Raw genomic sequence first — 21496 nt, 5'->3', positions numbered from 1 at the left:
GGGTCCTTGAATTTGCCCGAAATTTTTTTAGCAGCGTTTTCTGAAGAGCCATTTTCAAATTGCTATTACTAGAAAAGTATTTAAGCTAGCTCCTTCAAACTTTCTAGGCTTAAAATATGATACCATTACTTGAATATTATGGACTTCCAAGGGTGTGGCTTGGCTATATCATAGTATTCGGGGTGCTTGAATTTGCGCGGACATTTTACTTTACGCTTTGTTGCAGCATCTTTGAAGGACTGTGGAAAGCTCAATGTTAAAGCTGGAGACTTGATATTATGCACAGATCTAATTTAACTTAGGCAGGGATTCCTGTGCTACTTGAGACTATTTTATTTCTAACTCAAAATAAGTTCACTACATCGGTTGATAGGTGTGAATTTGACAATCTCAAAATCAAAAAAATATATATTTTTGGTTTTTGGGGGGGGGCTCAGGAAACTTTTGGGAGGTGTCCAGCCCTCCCCCCCCCCAAAAAAATAGGGCTAGATACAACACTGGTAGGGAGTGGAACAGGTGTGGGTGATTGTGTGATTGGGAGACGTGAATGCAGTGCAGCTGGAGCGGTGAACGAGACTGATGACATGCAGCTGGAAGTGTGAGCCCTGAATTGCTGAAGGGGGCGTGGCCGGAGCAGAGCTCAGCAGAGACGTGACACTCCGACACCTGTCTCAGAATGGTATAAAAAGCAGACCAAACGCTTTGCTCATCACTGCATTAGTTTACTTTACCTGAACAGGTGTGCCTGATACTCATCTACAACAGGTAAGAATCCTGCTTCTCTCTCGTCATGCACTCTGAAAAACCTTCAATGATCTACTAAGTGTGACCATTTTTTTTTTATCCTTAGATTCCCCAGAGGAAGAAGAATTTACACAAATCAACATGAAGGTTCTCATACTGGCCGCTCTTCTCTGTATGCACTCTGCTGTGACCCATGCTGCGACCCGTGCTGCACCTGGTAAGTATACTCTTTAATCAGACTCTACCTCCCGTCTCTTAAAACAGCAACATTCAGCTTTAGGCATTCTTAACATCTTGCTTTTGCGTCATAGACATGTATCAGTCTCATCTTCTGAATGAACCTATATGTTACCGTCTGGATATTCTCCTTTTTGATGTTTCTAATGTGGCAAAAACCTGTGATTGTCATTGTGGTGTCATTTAGTGTTTTTGTGCTTATCTCTGCAGCAGATGTCGTGAAGACTCTGTTCACAGTTTGACATCTGTTCTAAATGTCTATGTTCAGCATCTCAAAGAAAGAACTCCTGTCATGGGGAAATGTTCCTAATGATAGACTGATGGTTCTGTTTCTTCTTTCTCAGTCTCTAACTCGACAGCCTCCTCTATGGTGGAGGGCCCTCTGCCAGCAGGTATGAAAGTGATCTGCAGAATGATATTAGCTGGTGGTGATGAAAAAGAAAGACAGATGTTTTGCGATATAAATGCAACATGTTTCGTTTTCTCCCAGTTGAGACTGGACTTCCAGTGTATCCCAGTCAGTGTCCTTCTGGCTGGTTCACACAAGGTTCCCGCTGCTTTTTGATGGTGACCTCCATGAAGAACTGGAGAGATGCTGCGGTAAGGCACAACGACCGCATTTAAAGGGGGAGAGAAGGTGCTTCACTATTGGATTAACGCAATGCAGTAACCCCTAAATATGAGGGGTGATATAAAAAAAACCTTGCCTGTTTGTTTGGAAAATGAAAATAATGAAGCTGCTCTTTTACATACTCTTTCTCCTATGAACCATTACTCTTTCTCTTTCCCCCTTCTCTCTCCAGAGGCATTGTGTGGGGCAGCAAGGCAGTCTGGCCTCTGTGCAGTCTTCTGAGGAATACAACTTCTTGCAGACTATGGTTACAATTTCAGGTCACTCAAGCGCTTGGATCGGAGGTTTCTATTTCCAGGTCAGGAATAGTGTCTTGATTTGACCTTACTGAGACACGGCATCATAGCTATTACTGTTAAAACAGTCTCTGTCCCAAACTCGAATTTCTTCACAAATGAATTTGAACATACAATGGGGTACCACAGCTGTTATGATCACACCGCCAAGTGCTGTGATGTGTTTCTGTATTTTAGGGTGCCTGGCTGTGGATTGACAGCGCTGGCTTCTATTACACTAACTGGCAGACACTGAACAGTGTGTCTTCTCCTTGCTTGCAGCTGAATTCCAATGGTAAGTTTCTTCTTCTGAAAGCTATGTACATACAGCTGGTCACTGCTTCTGGGAGGCTTATGTTTTGCCTTTGTATGGTTCGTAGGTGGCTGGTCAAACCAAAACTGTTGGTATTCCCGCGTATTCTACTGTGCCAGGAGCCTACCATCTTGCTGATGAGACACCTGCAGTGTAACATTTTCTTTACATGAAATGACATGTCACTGACTTCCGTGTTATGTAGAGGAATAATCAGCCTTGGAAATCTCTGTATTGTGGTTTAAATGTTTGAAATGCAATAAATATGGGCTGAAATGTATTTGACCTTTGTGGACAATGTTATTTACAATGATGTTTACATCACTGTATAATGTTAAAGAAATGCAAAAGTGCTCAATGCCAAAGTCATGGTTTGGGAATGGAAGAGCTGATTTTCATTGACCTTGGGAGAACACATTTATTCCACTAAGCAGTTTTCATTTACCCTGTATTTGTTTCTCATTGCTGACTTCCTAACCGCACAGCTTGATCATCTTCAACCTTGATTAATAGTCATGCACAACCACGTGTGTTTCACTGTGGTATTACAGAAAATGAGAGGGAGGAAAAAGAGAAAGTGACAGCGTTGCAGAAAGAGCGAGAGGACCACAGATGTGACGATGCAAATGAAGAGCTAAGGGCTGCCTGCCTCCTGAAAGATGTGCGGGAGGGGGAGCCTGGTTGGGGGCACGAAAAATAGTTGGAAGTAGAACTCAGGATATAACCAATAATAATTAGCGATGTAATGGCAGCAGATCCAATATCTGTCATCTTTTGAAGCACTCGGGGAAAGTATTGAACGCGTGCAAAAGCTTAAAAGTTTAAATGTCTTTATCTTCTTAAAGATTCAGGTATCCATGTACATACATAAATAAGTGATTCTTGTATATCTGTCTTCACAATTAAGCTAGCACGTGGTTAAAAAACTGTGAACCTCCGTGCTTCTCCGTTACTTCTAACTAAGCGTGCTCTCTTCACATGGTCAAAAACCATGTGTCAAAATAAGAGTCTCTACTTTACAGAGATATTCATTCATAATAACAAGGTAATACAAAATAATATTATTCCAGAAATAATACACATCTTATGTATGGCTCTAACAAGCGACACAGATGCTTTTACAATGTCTATTAGACTTTCCTCTCTCTTTTACAAGGAGTTCTTCAAGGGTTCTTTGCTATGCTCAAACAATCTGAACTCAACATTGTTTTCAATCTTATTTGAAAAATATAAAACTGGGGGCTCCTACATCTTCAGTGTTGATACATTTCCCTTGTATATGTAACTGAGTTGAAAATGTATGACTGAGTTTTGCCATAATTGAGCAGGTTTAGTTTGTGTTTTAGATCCACCTTTGGAGATGTGGTGTATTGCAGGTTGTGTTCATGTAGTGTTGCCATACCCAGACAGAAGCGGTATGCTTAATGTGGAAAATGCCCTTTCCCAGCCTGTTCATTTCCCCGTTCTGTTTCACTCAGCTCCAATTAGCCCTGATCACTTGCCTATTAGGCCACACCCTGCCACCAACCTTATAAGCCACACCTGTGCTCACAGCCCCTTCCTTTCACTCAGACACACTGAGAAAGCTGAATGCTGCTGCATGTGCTCCTCCTGTGTGTGTTATTTGAGCCATGGAAGTGAACTGTTGCTTGTGCTTCAATGGACTGATCCTGATTTAGTTTAGACATGAAAATGAACTGAAATGTGCCTTCGAATTGTTTGTTACCTTAACCTTGTTGCCTTAACTGTGAATGCTCCTACGTTTATATGCTCATGTATTGCCTGTGTAGGCTGAGACCTTATGTTGTGCTTAATGATGTACAGTTACAGTTATGTGGCATGTGGAATGATTTATTCACTCATGTAGTGTAACTTGAGTGCATTTTGCTGTGGCATCGTTTGTATTATGGCATTTTTTGGCGCTGATTGTATTTCATTTCTCCTTTCTTCCCAGAAAACACACACACACACACACACACACACACATCCATACATTCCTACTCATATCCTCGCTGGAAACGTCAATAAATGACTCTTGTGAACTGTGAATCTTGACTGGACAGTGTGTTCTCACCGACACCCCCATTTGGTCTCAAGCCAGCCATCTTAAACTCTAAAACTCCTCCACCCCTCACGATTCATAAACTTTCACATTAGAAAATGGAATGTTTGTTGAAAACTTTGATGTACTGCATGTACTTTGTATTTTAGGATGTATTGTGATGGTTTAGGTTTATTTATCATTTTCACCTGCCCTCGAGGTTCTAAATATCGACACTGATTAGCTGTAAAGTTCGCTCGGAACTTTTCATGCATCAAATGTGGTGTTTAGTTTGACACCCATTGAATGCCCTAATTATTTTAACTTTCATTATGAATATCTTTATATAGAGTGCTGAGGTGTAGCCTAATGTAACCACTTTTACCAACAGGAACATTTTAGATTTTCATCTTATCTGTTTCGGAACGCTAATGGGCTTAGTCGTTCTATGCACACATTCTACATAAACATTCCATTCCCCATGTTCCTCTGGCTAGCTAGCTAACAGTATGGCCTTATTGAAACCGGTTATTTATTTGATCTATGCAGATCCTGCGTGCATCAACACTTTTCTGGTGACATGTTTGTATTTGTCTGTCATTCAAGTATGTTGCTCCAAAACTAAAATCTGTAGGTTAGTGGGTATTGTTATTGAGATTATTTGTGCACTGGTTGATGTGATGCTGTGATTTACTAAATGACTGTTATTGAGAAATGGAAGAAAATGACTTTTTTTCTCAGATTCCTGGTAATTAATGGTTGTATTTTGTACAGTGTGTTATCAGACAGTGTGTGTTCATTAACAGAATGTCAATGATAAACAGGACCTCGATGATTCAAAGAAGTTTAAAGAATAATAACATAATGTTGCCTATCACAACAAGGACACACAAGTCAGATACATAGACTATCGTATATAAGGAAGCATGACATTTGATAATGGAGCTTACAGATTACAAGTCTGCAGGTATTCTTGACAACTATGTGCAATGTTTCAATACTTATTTAGTTGCCAAAATGCAAATTACCATGGAACACTTGAAGTCCATTGAATTATTATTTCAACAGTAAAGATCAGTGTCCATCAGCATCTAAACAGATGGATCTTATATTTTGGGTGTAATGTACTCAGTTTTCACCTGAATGGCCCTAAAAGCCCAAACATTATATTCACTAGGCCGCGTGCCATGCGGGCACATTGACAACACCAAGTTACACCAAATTACCGTATGCAGTCATTTGGGTCAGTGAAAACATTTGCCACACAAACACCATCTGGGAATGGTTTTGTGGGCTCAGAAATGTTTAATACAATTAGTTCCATCTATTCCTTTCTTCACTGCAATACAGAGGTTCTTTTTTGAATGCCGGTGAAAAGTTTATAATCATCAGTCTCATGATCAGGGGCGAATTTAGGTTCCCACTTTTTGGGGGGGGGGGGGGGGGCTAAGCTGGGGGTGTTTGGGGGCATGGTCCCCCATAAGACATTTTTGAAAATATCCTTTTAAATAGTGTTCTCTAGTGGTTTTAGGAAGAACAATTTACAAATTAAGATTTAGAAATATGGCACAACAATAAAACATATTGAAGACATCTGCTGAGATAGGTGCTAATTATACTGTTGCACAATTATTTCCAATGGTAGGGATTTGCAGCTAGAGTGAGTAGGTTAACGTTGTAGGAGTTCAATAGCTAGTTATAGCTGGCTGAGCAACTGAGTAGGCTAGCATACCCACGAGATCAATGAACTGCCATGAAAAAAGAGAGCCACGACATCTATAATTAACTTGTGATTGATGATTTAAACATTTAGTTTCTTTTACTATTTTAAACTTCATGTGCTATACCTTTATATCCAGCAGCTGATTGTGGCAGCTTTCACCAGCTTGGGTCGACCAGTCACTCCCAGTCTATTTACTAGACGTTACGAACGACCCCCCTGCTAGCAGCAGTGCAGCAGTTCAGCTGGTATCAGCACCGCTGCCCTCAGTGGTATGTCAGCATTCTATTATTATTACTTTTCTCACAATTTCTACGGTAAGAAATGTTCCTGCTGAGAGTCAAACAAGACTTCGTTCATTGTGTACACACCCGTCACTTCTGAAATATGTAAAGTTGATTAATTAAACACTATTTATATCGATAACTAACATATTTGTTAATGGCAATCATAGCCTAACTATCGAGATTCTAAGTAACATGGAGACAAAACTTTGTTCGGTACACACATCACGTAGATCATAAACCCTTGAATATAAAAACGACTCAATGAAATCGGTTGAGAAATGTAAACGCCATAGTGCTTTTTATCCAGAAAAAACGCAGCTCCACCGTTCACTTGCGTTTGTTTACAGTCTTCACCTCCCCAAGATGGCGGCGACACGCGATCCAAAGGCCAAGTCGTCTATGTATATATGTCTATACCTTACGCCACTGATTGAGCATTTGGAATGGTTGAGATTTTATGATGCTGATGCATGTTGTGATGTCATAATCAAGAACAAGATATCTGTGATCGTGACCATGACAACCTCAAAGACAACACTTTCAGTTTACAGCAAAGTCAGCAAGAACAGGTGAGTTAATTCACTGTGGAAGTTTAAATTTCAGAAATATTTGTAAAAATGTGATTCATTTTAATTTTAAATGTATTTCGGAAAGGGCACTTCCTCCAAAAATATTACATACTAGGCTTTTAAAAAATATACTGATTAGTCAGTGATATGTTGTTTTTGATAAAGTCAGGAATTGTTTTTGGACTCTTATTATCACTATTGCTTATTATTATGGTAATAATTGATTGTTTAACTTTAATATGATACTTTCCTTTAATATCATATTTAAATCTTTTTATTATGCTTACAGCTTATCATTTTCATTGTTAATTTTACCCTATTTTTATCTGTTTTGTAAGTCACTTTGGACAAAAGGGTTGGCTAAATTGACTATATGGAGGACAAAACTGTATTTTCTAACTCTATCTTTCCCTTAGATTCCAAAAAGATGTTTCATCACACTTTTGTGTGATGAAAGGATTTTGTTGTCATAGAAACTAGACATCAAGTTGAAATTGTTTGGACTCTTATCATGTTTCTACTTGTTCCTAATAAGGACATTTTTGTAAAAGTAATTTAGTTGTATGTTGCCTTTTACTTTAACAAATCATGACAGGATTTTGTTGTCATAGAAACAAGACATCATAATGAAATTGCTTGCTCAGAACAAGGGGGCTATTAATAAAAGTTATTTAATAATTTTTCTGTCTCATTGTTTCAACTGTGGATTTGTTAGGGTTACATGCATTACTAATAGGGGTTAAAGGTCAAGCCCATCAAGCTCTGTGATTGGAGAATTGTCCCTGCAAGTATCATGATGTCACAATAGAAACATTTACGTAAGTAAAAAATAATACATTCTAATCTCTCCCTCTCTCATAGAACAGAATTACAGATTAAGAAGACTTATTTTAACAAAGCAGCGGAGGAGATAAGGAGGGGGAGTAGTTTGGAGGTTATGGAGACAGAGGGAAAGGATGCTGGGCATCAGGATGTCTACGAAAGCTTCGAAAGGCCTCAGGATGGTGTCCCACTGGACTCAATGCCCGTCACACAACAGGCGGGCGCCCACAAAAAGACTAAGCCCAAGGAACAGGAGATGAGAGAGACCCACGAAAACCTCGTAAGGTATGTATGTCATACACTCACTGATATGGTGGGCTTGGGGACCATCCATGGTATCCCACTGATAGAATCAGATTGTGCCCAATCGGCTCTATTGTTCTATTGTTTGTGGTTGTTCATAGGTTTAAACATGAATATCTCTTTTCCCCTCAGGGCTTTCATGGCTCACTTCGAGGCCCATAACAGGCGTCGTGAGGTCACCACCCAGGACACACGGTGAGTAACCCATGAAGGTCATAGACTGTCTCAGATTACCAGGTCTAGGAAACAGATATTGTTATTACATTTATACAAAGGTAAATGTGATAGAAATATAGTGAGCTTTGCTAAACTTTGCCTTTTGGCATCTTTGGTCTTTCCCAAACCAAAAGATCCACTTTGGATCAACAAATGGGTGGAAACGTCTAGAAGGGGAAACATCTGGTTATGGAGTTTTTTAATGGCAAGAGCTTGCAAGGGTACTGTTTGAGAAATACGAAACTCTGACTTTATGTATCAAGTATGTATGTATGTTAATCATATGCCTTTCTTAGCTGAAACATGAATTTTCTCTTTCTGTATATCTTTTATTCTCAAGTGCTGATGTTTCTAGCTCTGTGTATGTGCTTAAAAGTGTACCTTCTGTGTTTACGGAAAGGCTGATAAGAAGAATGAGCAGTCCTTTGCATTACGTTGCAAAAAGCATAGCAAGATGACCTCAGATGTGGGAGACCCACCATGTGGTTATCTCTAGTGCTTTGGCATCATAGAACGCTAACTTCATTCTATATAAACCGTGTGTGATGTGTTTAGATTTGCTTTTCTCTTGTCTACTGCAGTCTAAGAGTGAGCCCAGGCTCTCTCTCTTTTCCTCTAAGATGAGAGTGGGCCCGAGCCTCTCTCTTGTCTGCCAGGACATGAGTCAGCACAAACATTGTTGTTGAGTGAATATACTTATAGTCCTGAGGTAACTTGAGTGAATTTTCACCAAACAGGTATGCCAGAGCGAAGGTGAGGATGGAGATGAACAGGGGGCTAACAGGGATAGAGAGAAAGAGTGAGATGGAGAGAAGAAGGATGGAGCTGGAGAGAACAAGGAAGGAGGTGGGGAGACTGGAGAAGGAAGTGAAGCTAATAAAAGATGAGATTCTAAGAAAAGAGGAAGTGGTGAGGAGAGCAGAGATGGAGAGGAAGGGAAAGGAGATTGAGAAAGTGAGGATGGAGGAAAAGCAAAAAAGACAGGAACAGGAAAGAAGGATAGAGATGGAGAAAGCTGAAGCAGAGATGGTGAGAAAGAGAGAGGAGATGGAGCAAAAGTGGAGAAACAAGGAAGTGGAGAGAAGGAGATCAGAGATGGAAAGATACAAAGAAATGGAGAGGGAGAAACAGGCGATAGAAAAAAGAAGACAGGATATTGAGAAAGTGAGAGTGGAGACAGAGCAAAAAAGAGAGGAACAGGAAAGAAGGATAGACATGGAGAGAGCTAAAGCAGATATAGTGAGAAAGAGAGAGGAGATTGAGAAAGTGAGAGTGGAGATGGAGCGAAAAAAAGAGGTAAAAATTGAAATACACAAAGAAATGGAGAGGGAGGGACATGAGGACCAGAGGCAAAAAGGAAAGGAGAGACAAGAGGGGAGTGAGAAAATACAGGAGGAGACCTCCCAGCCATTGAAGTCCATGGGACTATCCTTTGAAGACACTGAGGATAGATCAGAAGAAGACTGGAAGGAAACTGAGAAGGAGATGAACAGGAGGGGGGAGGCTCTCTCAGGAGACAGCGATGACAGCGACGGGGAGACTGACTCTGATGACTTGTGGATGGATGAGGCGGAGAAACAGGCGAAGGAGGTGGAGCAAATGAGAGAGGAGATTCTAAGAAACGAGGAAGTGGAGAGAAGGAGAACAGAGATGGAAAGATACAAAAAAATGGAAAGAGAGAAACAGGCGATAGAGAAAAGAAGACAGAATATTGAGAAAGTGAGAGTGGAGATGGAGCGAATAAGAGAGGAACAGGAAAGAAGGATAGACATGGAGAGAGCTAAAGCAGAGATGGTGAGAAAGAGAGAGGAGATTGAGAAAGTGAGAGTGGAGGCAGAGCAAAAAAGAGAGGAAAGAAGGAAGGAGGAGATGGAGCGAAAAAGAAAGGAAGCAGAAATTGAAATAAACAAAGAAATGGAGAAGGAGAGACATGAGGCTGGTGAGAATTCAGGAAAAGAAGAGAAGGAGAAGATGGAGAAGAAGGAGGATGAGAAAGTGAAAGAGCCACAAACGAGAGACAAGAGGAACACAGATATGATGTGGAAAATAGAGGAGACCTCCCAGCTGTGGAAGTCCATGGGACTATCCTTTGAAGACACTGAGGATGGATCAGAAGAAGACTGGAATGAAAGTGAGGAGGCCAGTGTAGACCCAGACTTGCTCTTCCTGAAGGACAATGTAAAGACCGACATAGATAGAGGAAAAGAAAGGAGATTGGAAGAGGACAACAAATCAAGGCAGCTAGAAGTGGAGAGACAGAGAGAATTGAAAACTGTGAGACTGAAAGAAGAGGAGAGCAAGAGGAAAGCCATGATGGAAAAACTGAAAGAGGACGAAAGGAGGAAGAGATGGATGGAAGCAGAAATGGAGAGAAAGGAACAGGAGGAGAGGCTGAGAGAAAAGGAAAGGGCCAAACTAAGAGAAGAGGAGAGAAAGAAAAAAGAGATGCAAGAGAAGACAAGGAGAGAGCTGGAGCAGATAACACAAAGAGAGAGGGAGGAGAAGGGGAAGAAAGCCAAAGTGGCCAAGAAATTAATCCAGGCATGTGACAGCGATGACATTGACGTAGAGAGCTTGAGTGATGAAGATATGTGGAAGGATAAGGAGCTCCCAATGGACCAAGAGAAAAGGCAGACAAAAGACGAAAAGGAACATGCATGGCTACAGGAAAAACACAACAAAGAGAAGGAAAATGAGAATCCAAGTGACTCCAAGACTGTGACTAATTCAAATAGTTTGTGGATGCATAAGGCCAAGAGCCCAAAGCTGTCAGTCAGCAATGTATGGACGATCCAGCAATATGATAATACAGAGACTGATCATGTCATACAAGGTCATTCTGAGGTAGGAGAAACACTTGTGATGACACTCAGTAATGATGATATGAATACATGGACCCAGCTAAAGGCAAAAACAGATGAAGAGGATGCAGAGAGAGAGAAACAGAGGCAGATGGAGGAAAAGAGGATGAGAGATGTGGACAACGGAGGAAAGAAAAAAGAGAGAAAAAAGGGGGAGATGGTAGCACAGAAAGAAAACAAGACACTCAGGATGAGCAGAGACTTAGAAATAGTCCAAATGATAGAGGATGAAAGAAAGAAAAAAGAGATGGAGGAAGCAGCACAGAAGGAGCAAAAAGAGCACGAGAGGAGAAAGAAAGAGATTGAGGAGAAGAAAGAAGTGAGAGAAAGGAAGGAGATGAGAAAGACTGTAGAGGTGATGAACAGGAGGGGGGAGGCTCTGTCAGGAGACAGCAATGAAAGCGACGGGGCGACTGACTCCGATGACTTGTGGGAGGATGAGTTGGAGAGACAGGAAACAGAGAGAAAGAGAGAGGAGATTGAGAAATTGAGAGTGGAGACAGAGCAAAAAAGAGAGGAGCAGCAAAGAAGGATGGAGGAGATGGAGCGAAAAAGAGAGGAAGCAGAAATTGAAATAAACAAAGAAAGGGAGAGGGAGAAACATGAAGACCAGAGGCAAAAAGGAAAGGAGAGACAAGAGGGAAGTGAGCATTCAGGAAAAGAAGAGAAGGAGAAGATGGAGAAGGAGGAGGATGAGAAAGTGAAAGAGCCACAGACAAGAGACGAAAGGAACACAGATATGATGCAAGAAATAGAGGAGGAGACCTCCCAGCTGTGGAAGTCCATGGGACTATCCTTTGAAGACACTGAGGATGGATCAGAAGAAGACTGGAATGAAAGTGAGGAAGCCAGTGTAGACCTAGACTTGCTCTTCCTGAAGGACAATGGAAATACCGAAATAGATAGAGGAAAAGAAAGGAGATTGGAAGAGGAGAACAAATCAAGACAGCTAAAAGTGGAGACACAGCGAGAAATGAAAACTGTGAGACTGAAAGAAGAGGAGAGCAAGAGGAAAGCCATGATGGAAAAACTGAAAGAGGACGAAAGGATGAAGAGAGGGATGGAAGCAGAAATGGAGAGAAAGGAACAGGAGGAGAGGCTAAGAGAAAAGGAAAGGGCCAAACTAAGAGAAGAGGAGAGAAAGAAAAAAGAGATGCAAGAGAAGACAAGGAGAGAGCTGGAGCAGATAACACAAAGAGAGAGGGAGGAGAAGGGGAAGAAAGCCAAAGTGGCCAAGAAATTAATTCAGGCACGTGACAGCGATGACATTGACGTAGAGAGCTTGAGTGATGAAGATATGTGGAAGGATAAGGAGCTCCCAATGGACCAAAAGAAAAGGCAGACAAAAGACGAAAAGGAACATGCATGGCTACAGGAAAAACACAACAAAGAGAAGGAGGATGAGAATCCAAGTGACTCCAAGACTGTGACTAATTCAAATAGTTTGTGGATGCATGAGGCCAAGAGCCCAAAGCTGTCAGTCAGCAATGTATGGAAGATCCAGCAATTTGATAATACAGAGACTGATCATGTCAAACAAGATCATTCTGAGGTAGGACACACACTTCTGATGACACTCAGTAATGATGATATGAATACATGGACCCAGCTAAAGGCAAAAACAGATGAAGAGGATGCAGAGAGAGAGAAACAGAGGCAGATGGACGAAAAGAGGATGAGAGATGTGGACAACGGAGGAAAGAAAAAAGAGAGAAAAAAGGGGGAGATGGTAGCACAGAAAGAAAACAAGACACTCAGGATGAGCGGAGACTTAGAAATAGTCCAAAAGATAGAGGATGAAAGAAAGAAAAAAGAGATGGAGAAAGCAGCACAGAAGGAGCAAAAAGAGGACGAGAGGAAAAAGAAAGAGATTGAGGAGAAGAAAGAAGTGAGAGAAAGGGAGGAGATGAGAAAGACTAAAGAGGTGATGAACAGGAGGGGGGAGGCTCTGTCAGGAGACAGCGATGACAGCGACTGGGCGACTGACTCCGATGACTTGTGGATGGATGAGTTGGAGAGACGGGAAACAGAGAGAAAGAGAGAGGAGATTGAGAAAGTGAGAGTTGAGACAGAGCAAAAAAGAGAAGAACAGGAGAAAAGGATGGAGGAGATGATGATAGCAGAGATGGTGAGAAAGAAAGAGGAGATGGAGAAAGCAGCACAGAAGGAGCAAAAAGAGGACGAGAGGAGAAAGATAGAGATTGAGGAGGAGAAAGCAAGAGAGGAGGCAAGAAAAGTGAGAGAAAAGGAGGAGATGAGAAAGACTGAAGAGGTGATGAACAGGAGGGGGGAGACTCTTTCAGGAGACAGCGATGACAGCGACCGGGCGACTGACTCCGATGACTTGTGGATGGATGAGTTGGAGAGACGGGAAACAGAGAGAAACAGAGAGGAGATTGAGAAAGTGAGAGTTGAGACAGAGCTGAATAGACAGAGACAGGAAAGAGGGATAGAGATTGAGAGAGCTAAAGCAGAGATGGTGAGAAAGAGAGAGGAGATTGAGAAAGTGAGAGTGGTGATGGAGCGAAAAAGAGATGAAGTAGAAATTCAAATACACAAAGAAATGGAGAGGGAGAGACATGAAGACCCGAGGCAAAAAGGAGAGGAGAGACAAGAGGGAAGTGAGAAAATACAGGAGGAGACCTGCAAGCCATGGAAGTCCATGGGACTATCCTTTGAAGACACTGAGGATAGATCAGAAGAAGACTGGAAGGAAACTGAGGAGGAGATGAACAGGAGGGGGGAGGCTCTCTCAGGAGACAGCGATGACAGCGACGGGGAGACTGACTCTGATGACGTGTGGATGGATGAGGTGGAGAAACAGGCGAAGGAGGTGGAGCAAATGAGAGAGGAGATTCTAAGAAACGAGGAAGTGGAGAGAAGGAGAACAGAGATGGAAAGATACAAAGAAATGGAAAGAGAGAAACAGGCGATAGAGAAAAGAAGACAGAATATTGAGAAAGTGAGAGTGGAGACAGAGCGAAAAAGAGAGGAACAGGAAAGAAGGATAGACATGGAGAGAGCTAAAGCAAAGATAGTGAGAAAGAGAGAGGAGATTGAGAAAGTGACAGTAGAGACCCAGCAAAAAAGTGAGGAGGTAAAAATGGAAATACACAAAGACATGGAGAAGGAGAGAGATAAAGACCAGAGACAAAAAGGAAAGGATAGACAAGAGGGAAGTGATAATTCAGGAAAAGAAAAGAAGGAGAAGATGGAGAAGAAGGAGGATGAGAAAGTGAATGAGCCCCAAACGAGAGACAAGAGGAACTCAGATATGATGTGGAAAATTGAGGAGGAGACCTCCCAGCTGTGGAAGTCCATGGGACTATCCTTTGAAGACACTGAGGATGGATCAGAAGAAGACTGGAAGGAAACTGAGGAGGCCAGTGTAGACCTAGACTTGCTCTTCCTGAAGGACAATGAAAAGACTGAAATAGATAGAGGAAAAGAAAGGAGATTGGAAGAGGAGAACAAATCAAGGCAGCTAGAAGTGGAGACACAGCGAGAAATGAAAACTGTGAGACTGAAAGAAGAGGAGAGCAAGAGGAAAGCCATGATGGAACAACTGAAAGAGGACGAAAGGAGGAAGAGAGGGATGGAAGCAGAAATGGAGAGAAAGGAACAGGAGGAGAGGCTGAGAGAAAAGGAAAGGGACAAACTAAGAGAAGAGGAGAGAAAGAAAAAAGAGATGCAAGAGAAGACAAGGAGAGAGCTGGAGCAGATAACACAAAGAGAGAGGGAGGAGAAGGGGAAGAAAGCCAAAGTGGCCAAGAAATTAATCCAGGCATGTGACAGCGATGACATTGACGTAGAGAGCTTGAGTGATGAAGATATGTGGAAGGATAAGGAGCTCCCAATGGACCAAAAGAAAAGGCAGACAAAAGACGAAAAGGAACATGCATGGCTACAGGAAAAACACAACAAAGAGAAGGAAAATGAGAATCCAAGTGACTCCAAGACTGTGACTAATTCAAATAGTTTGTGGATGCATGAGGCCAAGAGCCCAAAGCTGTCAGTCAGCAATGTATGGAAGATCCAGCAATTTGATAATACAGAGACTGATCATGTCAAACAAGATCATTCTGAGGTAGGACACACACTTCTGATGACACTCAGTAATGATGATATGAATACATGGACCCAGCTAAAGGCAAAAACAGATGAAGAGGATGCAGAGAGAGAGAAACAGAGGCAGATGGAGGAAAAGAGGATGAGAGAGGTGGACTATGTTGGAAAGAAAGAAGAGAGAACACAGAGAGAGATGGTAGCACAGACAGCAAACAAGACACCCAGGATGAACAGAGACTTAGAAATCATCCAAAAGATAGAGGAGGAAAGAAAGAAAAAAGAGATGGAGAAAGCAGCACAGAAGGAGCAAAAAGAGGACGAGAGGAGAAAGATAGAGATTAAGGAGGAGAAAGCACGAGAGGAGGAGAGAAAAGTGAGAGAAAATGAGGAGATGAGAAAGACTGAAGAGGTGATGAACAGGAAGGGGAAGGCTCTGTCAGGGGACAGCAATGACAGCGACTGGGCGACTGACTCCGATGACTTGTGGATGGATGAGTTGGAGAGACGGGAAACAGAGAGAAAGAGAGAGGAGATTGAGAAAGTGAGAGTTGAGACAGAGCGAAAAAGAGAAGAACAGGAAAAAAGGACGGAGGAGATGATGATAGCAGAGATGGTGATAAAGAAAGAGGAGATGGAGAAAGCAGCACAGAAGGAGCAAAAAGAGGACGAGAGGAGAAAGACAGAGATTGAGGAGGAGAAAGCAAGAGAGGAGGCAAGAAAAGTGAGAGAAAAGGAGGAGATGAGAAAGACTGAAGAGGTGATGAACAGGAGGGGGGAGACTCTTTCAGGAGACAGCGATGACAGCGACCGGGCGACTGACTCCGATGACTTGTGGATGGATGAGTTGGAGAGACGGGAAACAGAGAGAAACAGAGAGGAGATTGAGAAAGTGAGAGTGGAGACAGAGCTGAATAGACAGAAACAGGAAAGAGGGATAGAGATGGAGAGAGCTAAAGCAGAGATGGTGAGAAAGAGAGAGGAGATGGAGAGAGCTAAAGCAGAGATGGTGAGAAAGAGAGAGGAGATGGAGAGAGCTAAAGCAGAGATGGTGAGAAAGAGAGAGGAGATGGAGAGAGCTAAAGCAGAGATGGTGAGAAAGAGAGAGGAGATGGAGAGAGCTAAAGCAGAGATGGTGAGAAAGAGAGAGGAGATGGAGAGAGCTAAAGCAGAGATGGTGAGAAAGAGAGAGGAGATTGAGAAAGTGAGAGTGGTGATGGAGCGAAAAAGAGATGAAGTAGAAATTCAAACACACAAAGAAATGGAGAGGGAGAGACATGAAGACCAGAGGCAAAATGGAAAGGAGAGACAAGAGGGAAGTGAGAAAATAGAGGAGGAGACCTCCCAGCCATGGACGTCCATGGGACTATCCTTTGAAGACACTGAGGATGGATCAGAAGAAGACTGGAAGGAAACTGAGAAGGAGATGAAAAGGAGGTGGGAGACTCTGTCAGGAGACAGTGATGACAGCGACGGGGAGACTGACTCTGATGACTCTGATGACTTGTGGATGGATGAGGTGGAGAAACAGGCGAAGGAGGTGGATCTAATCAGAGAGGAAGAGGAAAGAAAGGTAAAGATGGAGAGAATTAGAGCAGTGATGGAGAGAACTAAAGCAGAGATGAAGATGATGATAGCAGAGATGGTGAGAAAAAGAGAGGAGATGGAGCGAAAAAGAGAGGAACAGGAAAGAAGGATGGAGGAGATGGAGCGAACAAGAGAGGAAGCAGAAATTGAAATAAACAAAGAAAGGGAGAGGGAGAAACATGAAGACCAGAGGCAAAAAGGAAAGGAGAGACAAGAGGGAAGTGAGAATTCAGGAAAAGAAGAGATGGAGAAGACGGAGGATGAGAAAGTGAAAGAGCCACAGACGAGAGACGAGAGGAACGCGGATATGATGTGGAAAATAGAGGAGGAGACCTCACAGCTGTGGAAGTCCATGGGACTATCCTTTGAAGACACTGAGGATGGATCAGAAGAAGACTGGAAGGAAAGTGAGGAGGCCAGTGTAGACCTAGACTTGCTCTTCCTGAAGGACAATGGAACGACCAAAATAGATAGAGAAAAAGAAAGGAGATTGGAAGAGGAGAACAAATCAAGACAGCTAAAAGTGGAGACACAGCGAGAAATGAAAACTGTGAGACTGAAAGAAGAGGAGAGCAAGAGGAAAGCCATGATGGAACAACTGAAAGAGGACGAAAGGAGGAAGAGAGGGATGGAAGCAGAAATGGAGAGAAAGGAACAGGAGGAGAGGCTGAGAGAAAAGGAAAGGGCCAAACTAAGAGAAGAGGAGAGAAAGAAAAAAGAGATGCAAGAGAAGACAAGGAGAGAGCTGGAGCAGATAACACAAAGAGAGAGGGAGGAGAAGGGGAAGAAAGCCAAAGTGGCCAATAAATTAATCCAGGCACGTGACAGCGATGACATTGACGTAGAGAGCTTGAGTGATGAAGATATGTGGAAGGATAAGGAGCTCCCAATGGACCAAAAGAAAAGGCAGACAAAAGACGAAAAGGAACACGCATGGCTACAGGAAAAACACAACAAAGAGAAGGAGGATGAGAATGTGACTAATTCAAATAGTTTGTGGATGCATGAGGCCAAGAGCCGAAAGCTGTCAGTCAGCAATGCATGGATGATCGAGCAATATGATAATACAGAGACTGATCATGTCAAACAAGGTATTTCTGAGGTATACGTGGACACATGGACCCAGCTAAAGGCAAAAACAGATGAAGAGGACGCAGAGAGAGAGAAACAGAGCCAGATGGAGGAAAAGAGGATGAGAGAGGTGGACAATGGAGGAAAGAAAAAAGAGAGAAAACAGGGAGAGATGGTAGCACAGACAGCAAACAAGCCACCCAAGATCAGCAGAGACTTAGAAATCGTCCAAAAGATAGAGGAGGAAAGAAAGAAAGAAGAGATGGAGAAAGCAGCACAGAAGGAGCAAAAAGAGGCAGAGAGGAGAAAGATAGAGATTGAGGAGGAGAGAAAAGTGAGAGAAAGAGAGGAGATGAGAAAGATTGTAGAGGTGATGAACAGGAGGTGGGAGGCTCTGCCAGGAGACAGCGATGACCGCAACGGGGCGACTGACTCCGATGACTTGTGGATGGATGAGGTGGAGAAGAGGCGGCAAGTGGAGGTCATAAACCCCCAAAACAAACCTCAGGAAGAGGGGGAAAGAGGACACACCCTGCCTGGAAGTGCCCAAGTAAACGTAGAGCAGAAAAAGAAAGGACGATCTGTGTTGAAGTGGCTGAAGAAGAGACTGAGTTTTGGGACCACAAAAGTGAAACAGGTTAGTGTGATAGACCCATTCTCACACACATGAATTATTCCATTTGTCTATTATCTGTTGGATGCCTGCTTATGAATTTATCTGTGTGTGTGTCTATGTTTGACCAAATGCGTTTAGTAATTATACTTGTGTGTATGTCTACTCTGTTACAGTGATATGGACACACAAAGACACATATGGACAATGAAAGGGAAAGAAAGGAATCACAGATTCTCCATAAATTTGTCACATCCTACATATCATCTTCCCAATAATAGAATTAATCTCAAAATCTCAGTGGACAAATACAACGTTTTGGAGAAACACACAATTGCATGGAAAAAAAGCCAAAACTATTTTCTGTATTTTCTTAAATACAAATAAAAAATATATTGCATTGAGTACTGTTCTTTATCTGGGCCAAATATTACGCTGTATTAAAGTTTGATTATCAGGTGTACTGTATATGCTAGCCTTTTGAATATGTAAAAAAAAGACTATCATTATTGATGATTAAAGATTATCATATATCAATATATATTCCTCCTTTTTATTTAAATTTTGATCGCTGAATTGATATATACGTATATATATTTATATATATATGAGTTCAGTTCATCTGCACGATGTTGAATTCACCAACATCACCTGTGTTGTCACTTCACACCCCGTTTGCAAATATTGATTACCTGCCATTTATTGATCATGGATTGATATACTCGATATATTCTTAATACACCATAAGGGGTGTTGTGTGGTCTCACGGGAATTCACAAGGTCAACTACATGAACGCTGTTGGAGCCGTTTTTTAATTTAAGTTTCCACATTCATTTGGAATGATTAACATTGATAAAATGCCAATGCAATGATATTTAAGTGCATGAAAAATTTTAATTTTGGTTTAAAGTTATGCAAATGTGAACACTGTGATTGCCATGTTCCGTCTGGCCATGTAATTGACTGATTGATTGACGTCTAATTGACATATGATATAGGGCCGGGCCACGTCTAGCCTGCTAGAGCGGAAGTGGCAAACAATCGACATCGTGAATGCGATGGAGATTCTTTGTTTTAATTAATCTAAGACAAATAAACCACTAAATATTCTAAAACGTGCGTTGTCCGGATTATTCCGCTCTCAGCTGAAAAGCTGCCTCTACAAACGCTGTTACACCATGCAACCAGCGTCTGGTATGAGAGTGGTTATAAACCAAATGATGCCAAAATCACAACATTTATACCTAACCAGAAGCTGAAAACACTGACTGGTCTTGTTCAGCATGCAGAAAATACCGTACCATGAATTAGACTAATAACCTACAAAACAGAACGCCCGGATCACACTCCTGTCAGGCATTGATTCGTAATGGTCTCCTCCTTTCAAAATTAAGTTGTATTTCAGCCAGTAAGATGTACAAATTGAATGCTTACAGCTGTTAAGTGAAAGTTTACAAGCTAAGCTAAGAAGTGAATTGTCGTAGTGCAGGTCACAATTAGCAGGTCATAGTGATTTGAGGTACAGTTGTCGTTTGCTGTCTGGTTACCATCGATCAGTGTCTCTATGTCATAATAGAGAGTGCAAATAATTTCGTTTATATGTTGAATTCTAGCTTTTAATGCAGACTGTCACCGCGTAACTTTCGTGGAAAGTCTGTGCAACTGATGTCGTGCTGTCATGGACAGATGTATCGATGCCGATTAAGAAAACACGCAGTCAATTTGATATAGGCCTATCTATATCTCAACGATGGTGAACCTTTCAAGGTTATACATTCTATTCAGGGTTAGGGTTAGGATAAGCAGTTTTACCTTAAAATAACAGCTTAAAAAAAATTGGGGCGCTACAATGACTTTTAATATGGAGAATCGCTTTCGTGCCATTGCCATACCAGGGTCCGTAGGCATATTACCTCGTTATGTAGGTTTGCCTGAAGCCGCCCGGTTTCTACTGTCTGCCGAACTAGTAAGTAGCTTATTTGCCGTCTTGCTTTGTCTTGTGTTGCACTTGCTTGATGTTTGACTGTGTTAGGACAGTTGTTGACTAACTAGTTTGTCATCAGAGTAAGCACATTTCAAGAGGTTTCGCTAGTTTTAGCCGCTAGCATCTCGTTAGCGATTAGCAATTATTCCGTTATGCTGCTTTACAACTGGATTCCATAGATTTCAGACTTTGTCTTTGAACTAATGTCCTTGAAGACGCTTAAGTCGTTTTTCTTGATTCAAAACCAGGTGTTCTCAATCCCTACTACCCACCCCCCTCCCATGCACTCCCATAAATCTCCTGTCTATCCTTGCTCTATGCCCACCTAACCAACAGTGCCAATCAGATATGTAGAGTTTGGACAGATGGGGGAAAGCAGAGAAGCAGGATTGACAACCCTGTACTGTGTCAATAACAATAATAATCTAATTCTGATTACTGAATTCTGAGTGTGATTCTAATTCACATTACAGAACTGAATTTAGATGTGATTCAGTAAAGAGTTGATATTTTCCCCTACATCTGTGCCTTCAACATCTAGAGACTGTTTATATTTTGCAGGACTGGCTTCACAAATCTGGATTTTCTTTTTTTTTAAGACTACTTATCACAACTTTAATCTTGAAAACAAACAGACTCAAACTCACAAATCCATTTTATGCTGTAAGGACTGTAGTTTTAGACCACCTTACAGGCCGTTTCATCCCTATGAAAAACATCTTTTATCTTCACTGTCATTTTTATGAGAATGTGCACTCACATGTCCAGGTACATTATTAATCTTCTCTAGTGCATGATGCATTTAAGAGACATTAGCGTAACTCCCTTAAGAGAGATCTTTATATGTACTTACTAAAGAGGGATCTCATTGACTATTGAAGGAATCGAGAATTTAAGGTTCAGAGATAATAATGAGTTAATAATGGTATACCTTAGTCAACAATTCAATGCATCTTATCTCTAGTTGTAATTGTGCTTTTATTTGGACTTAGAATGTTAGGTTAGAATGTTAACATTTCTGGTTGAATATTCTGTTAGAGAGACAGATTGTCCTGAGGGAGGTGTTAAAGGTTTCTCCAAGGCCTCGTGAATACAGGGTGATACCCCTTACACTCAGAGGGCATTTACCTGAAATGTTTCAATGGCTTATCGGAAG

General features: G+C 41.8%; 3 protein-coding genes across 4 annotated transcripts; all 3 read left to right on the top strand.

Annotated features, from left to right (window-relative positions):
- The first annotated feature begins 651 nt into the window (after positions 1 to 651).
- Positions 652 to 2480, top strand: LOC116221379 (ladderlectin-like). Of its 2 annotated transcripts, none has more exons than XM_031571252.1 (7): positions 652 to 765; positions 851 to 961; positions 1326 to 1373; positions 1472 to 1581; positions 1785 to 1910; positions 2086 to 2182; positions 2268 to 2480. In XM_031571252.1, the coding sequence occupies exons 2-7, from the start codon at positions 886 to 888 to the stop codon at positions 2336 to 2338; spliced, it is 528 nt and encodes a 175-aa protein (XP_031427112.1). In that variant the 5' UTR covers positions 652 to 765; positions 851 to 885; the 3' UTR covers positions 2339 to 2480. The 2 variants fall into 2 exon arrangements, with proteins under 2 accessions (XP_031427112.1, XP_031427113.1); XM_031571253.1 differs by having other exon boundaries at positions 659 to 765; positions 860 to 961.
- Positions 2481 to 10824: 8344 nt separating this feature from the next.
- Positions 10825 to 14411, top strand: LOC122133104 (trichohyalin-like). Its single transcript, XM_042708517.1, has 3 exons — positions 10825 to 11575; positions 11618 to 13177; positions 14358 to 14411. Exons 1-3 carry the CDS (start codon positions 10901 to 10903, stop codon positions 14409 to 14411), a joined length of 2289 nt encoding a protein of 762 aa, XP_042564451.1. The 5' UTR covers positions 10825 to 10900.
- A 2567-nt stretch (positions 14412 to 16978) lies between these two features.
- On the top strand, positions 16979 to 18775 carry LOC122133103 (golgin subfamily A member 6-like protein 22). The gene is made up of 2 exons (XM_042708516.1): positions 16979 to 18379; positions 18532 to 18775. The coding sequence occupies exons 1-2, from the start codon at positions 16979 to 16981 to the stop codon at positions 18532 to 18534; spliced, it is 1404 nt and encodes a 467-aa protein (XP_042564450.1). The 3' UTR covers positions 18535 to 18775.
- The last annotated feature ends 2721 nt before the right edge of the window (positions 18776 to 21496 follow it).

Source organism: Clupea harengus, chromosome 8, assembly GCF_900700415.2.
Source record: "Clupea harengus chromosome 8, Ch_v2.0.2, whole genome shotgun sequence".
Classification (NCBI taxonomy): Eukaryota; Metazoa; Chordata; class Actinopteri; order Clupeiformes; family Clupeidae; genus Clupea; species Clupea harengus.
Note: the sequence above shows the minus strand (reverse complement) of the source record. Positions and strands in the feature narration are given on the sequence as shown.

Bases quoted from the DNA above. Each gene is read 5' to 3' on its own strand.
- LOC116221379 (XM_031571252.1), top strand. From the start codon at position 886: ATGAAGGTTCTCATACTGGCCGCTCTTCTCTGTATGCACTCTGCTGTG. The intron at 1,582-1,784 runs GTAAGGCACAAC...TTCTCTCTCCAG, and splicing joins AGAACTGGAGAGATGCTGCG to AGGCATTGTGTGGGGCAGCA. The intron at 2,183-2,267 runs GTAAGTTTCTTC...TATGGTTCGTAG, and splicing joins CTTGCAGCTGAATTCCAATG to GTGGCTGGTCAAACCAAAAC.
- LOC122133104 (XM_042708517.1), top strand. From the start codon at position 10,901: ATGCATAAGGCCAAGAGCCCAAAGCTGTCAGTCAGCAATGTATGGACG. The intron at 11,576-11,617 runs GAGGAAGCAGAA...AGGGAGAGGGAG, and splicing joins AGGAGATGGAGCGAAAAAGA to AAACATGAAGACCAGAGGCA. The intron at 13,178-14,357 runs GCACAGAAGGAG...TATCCTTTGAAG, and splicing joins AAGAGGAGATGGAGAAAGCA to ACACTGAGGATGGATCAGAA.
- LOC122133103 (XM_042708516.1), top strand. From the start codon at position 16,979: ATGATGTGGAAAATAGAGGAGGAGACCTCACAGCTGTGGAAGTCCATG.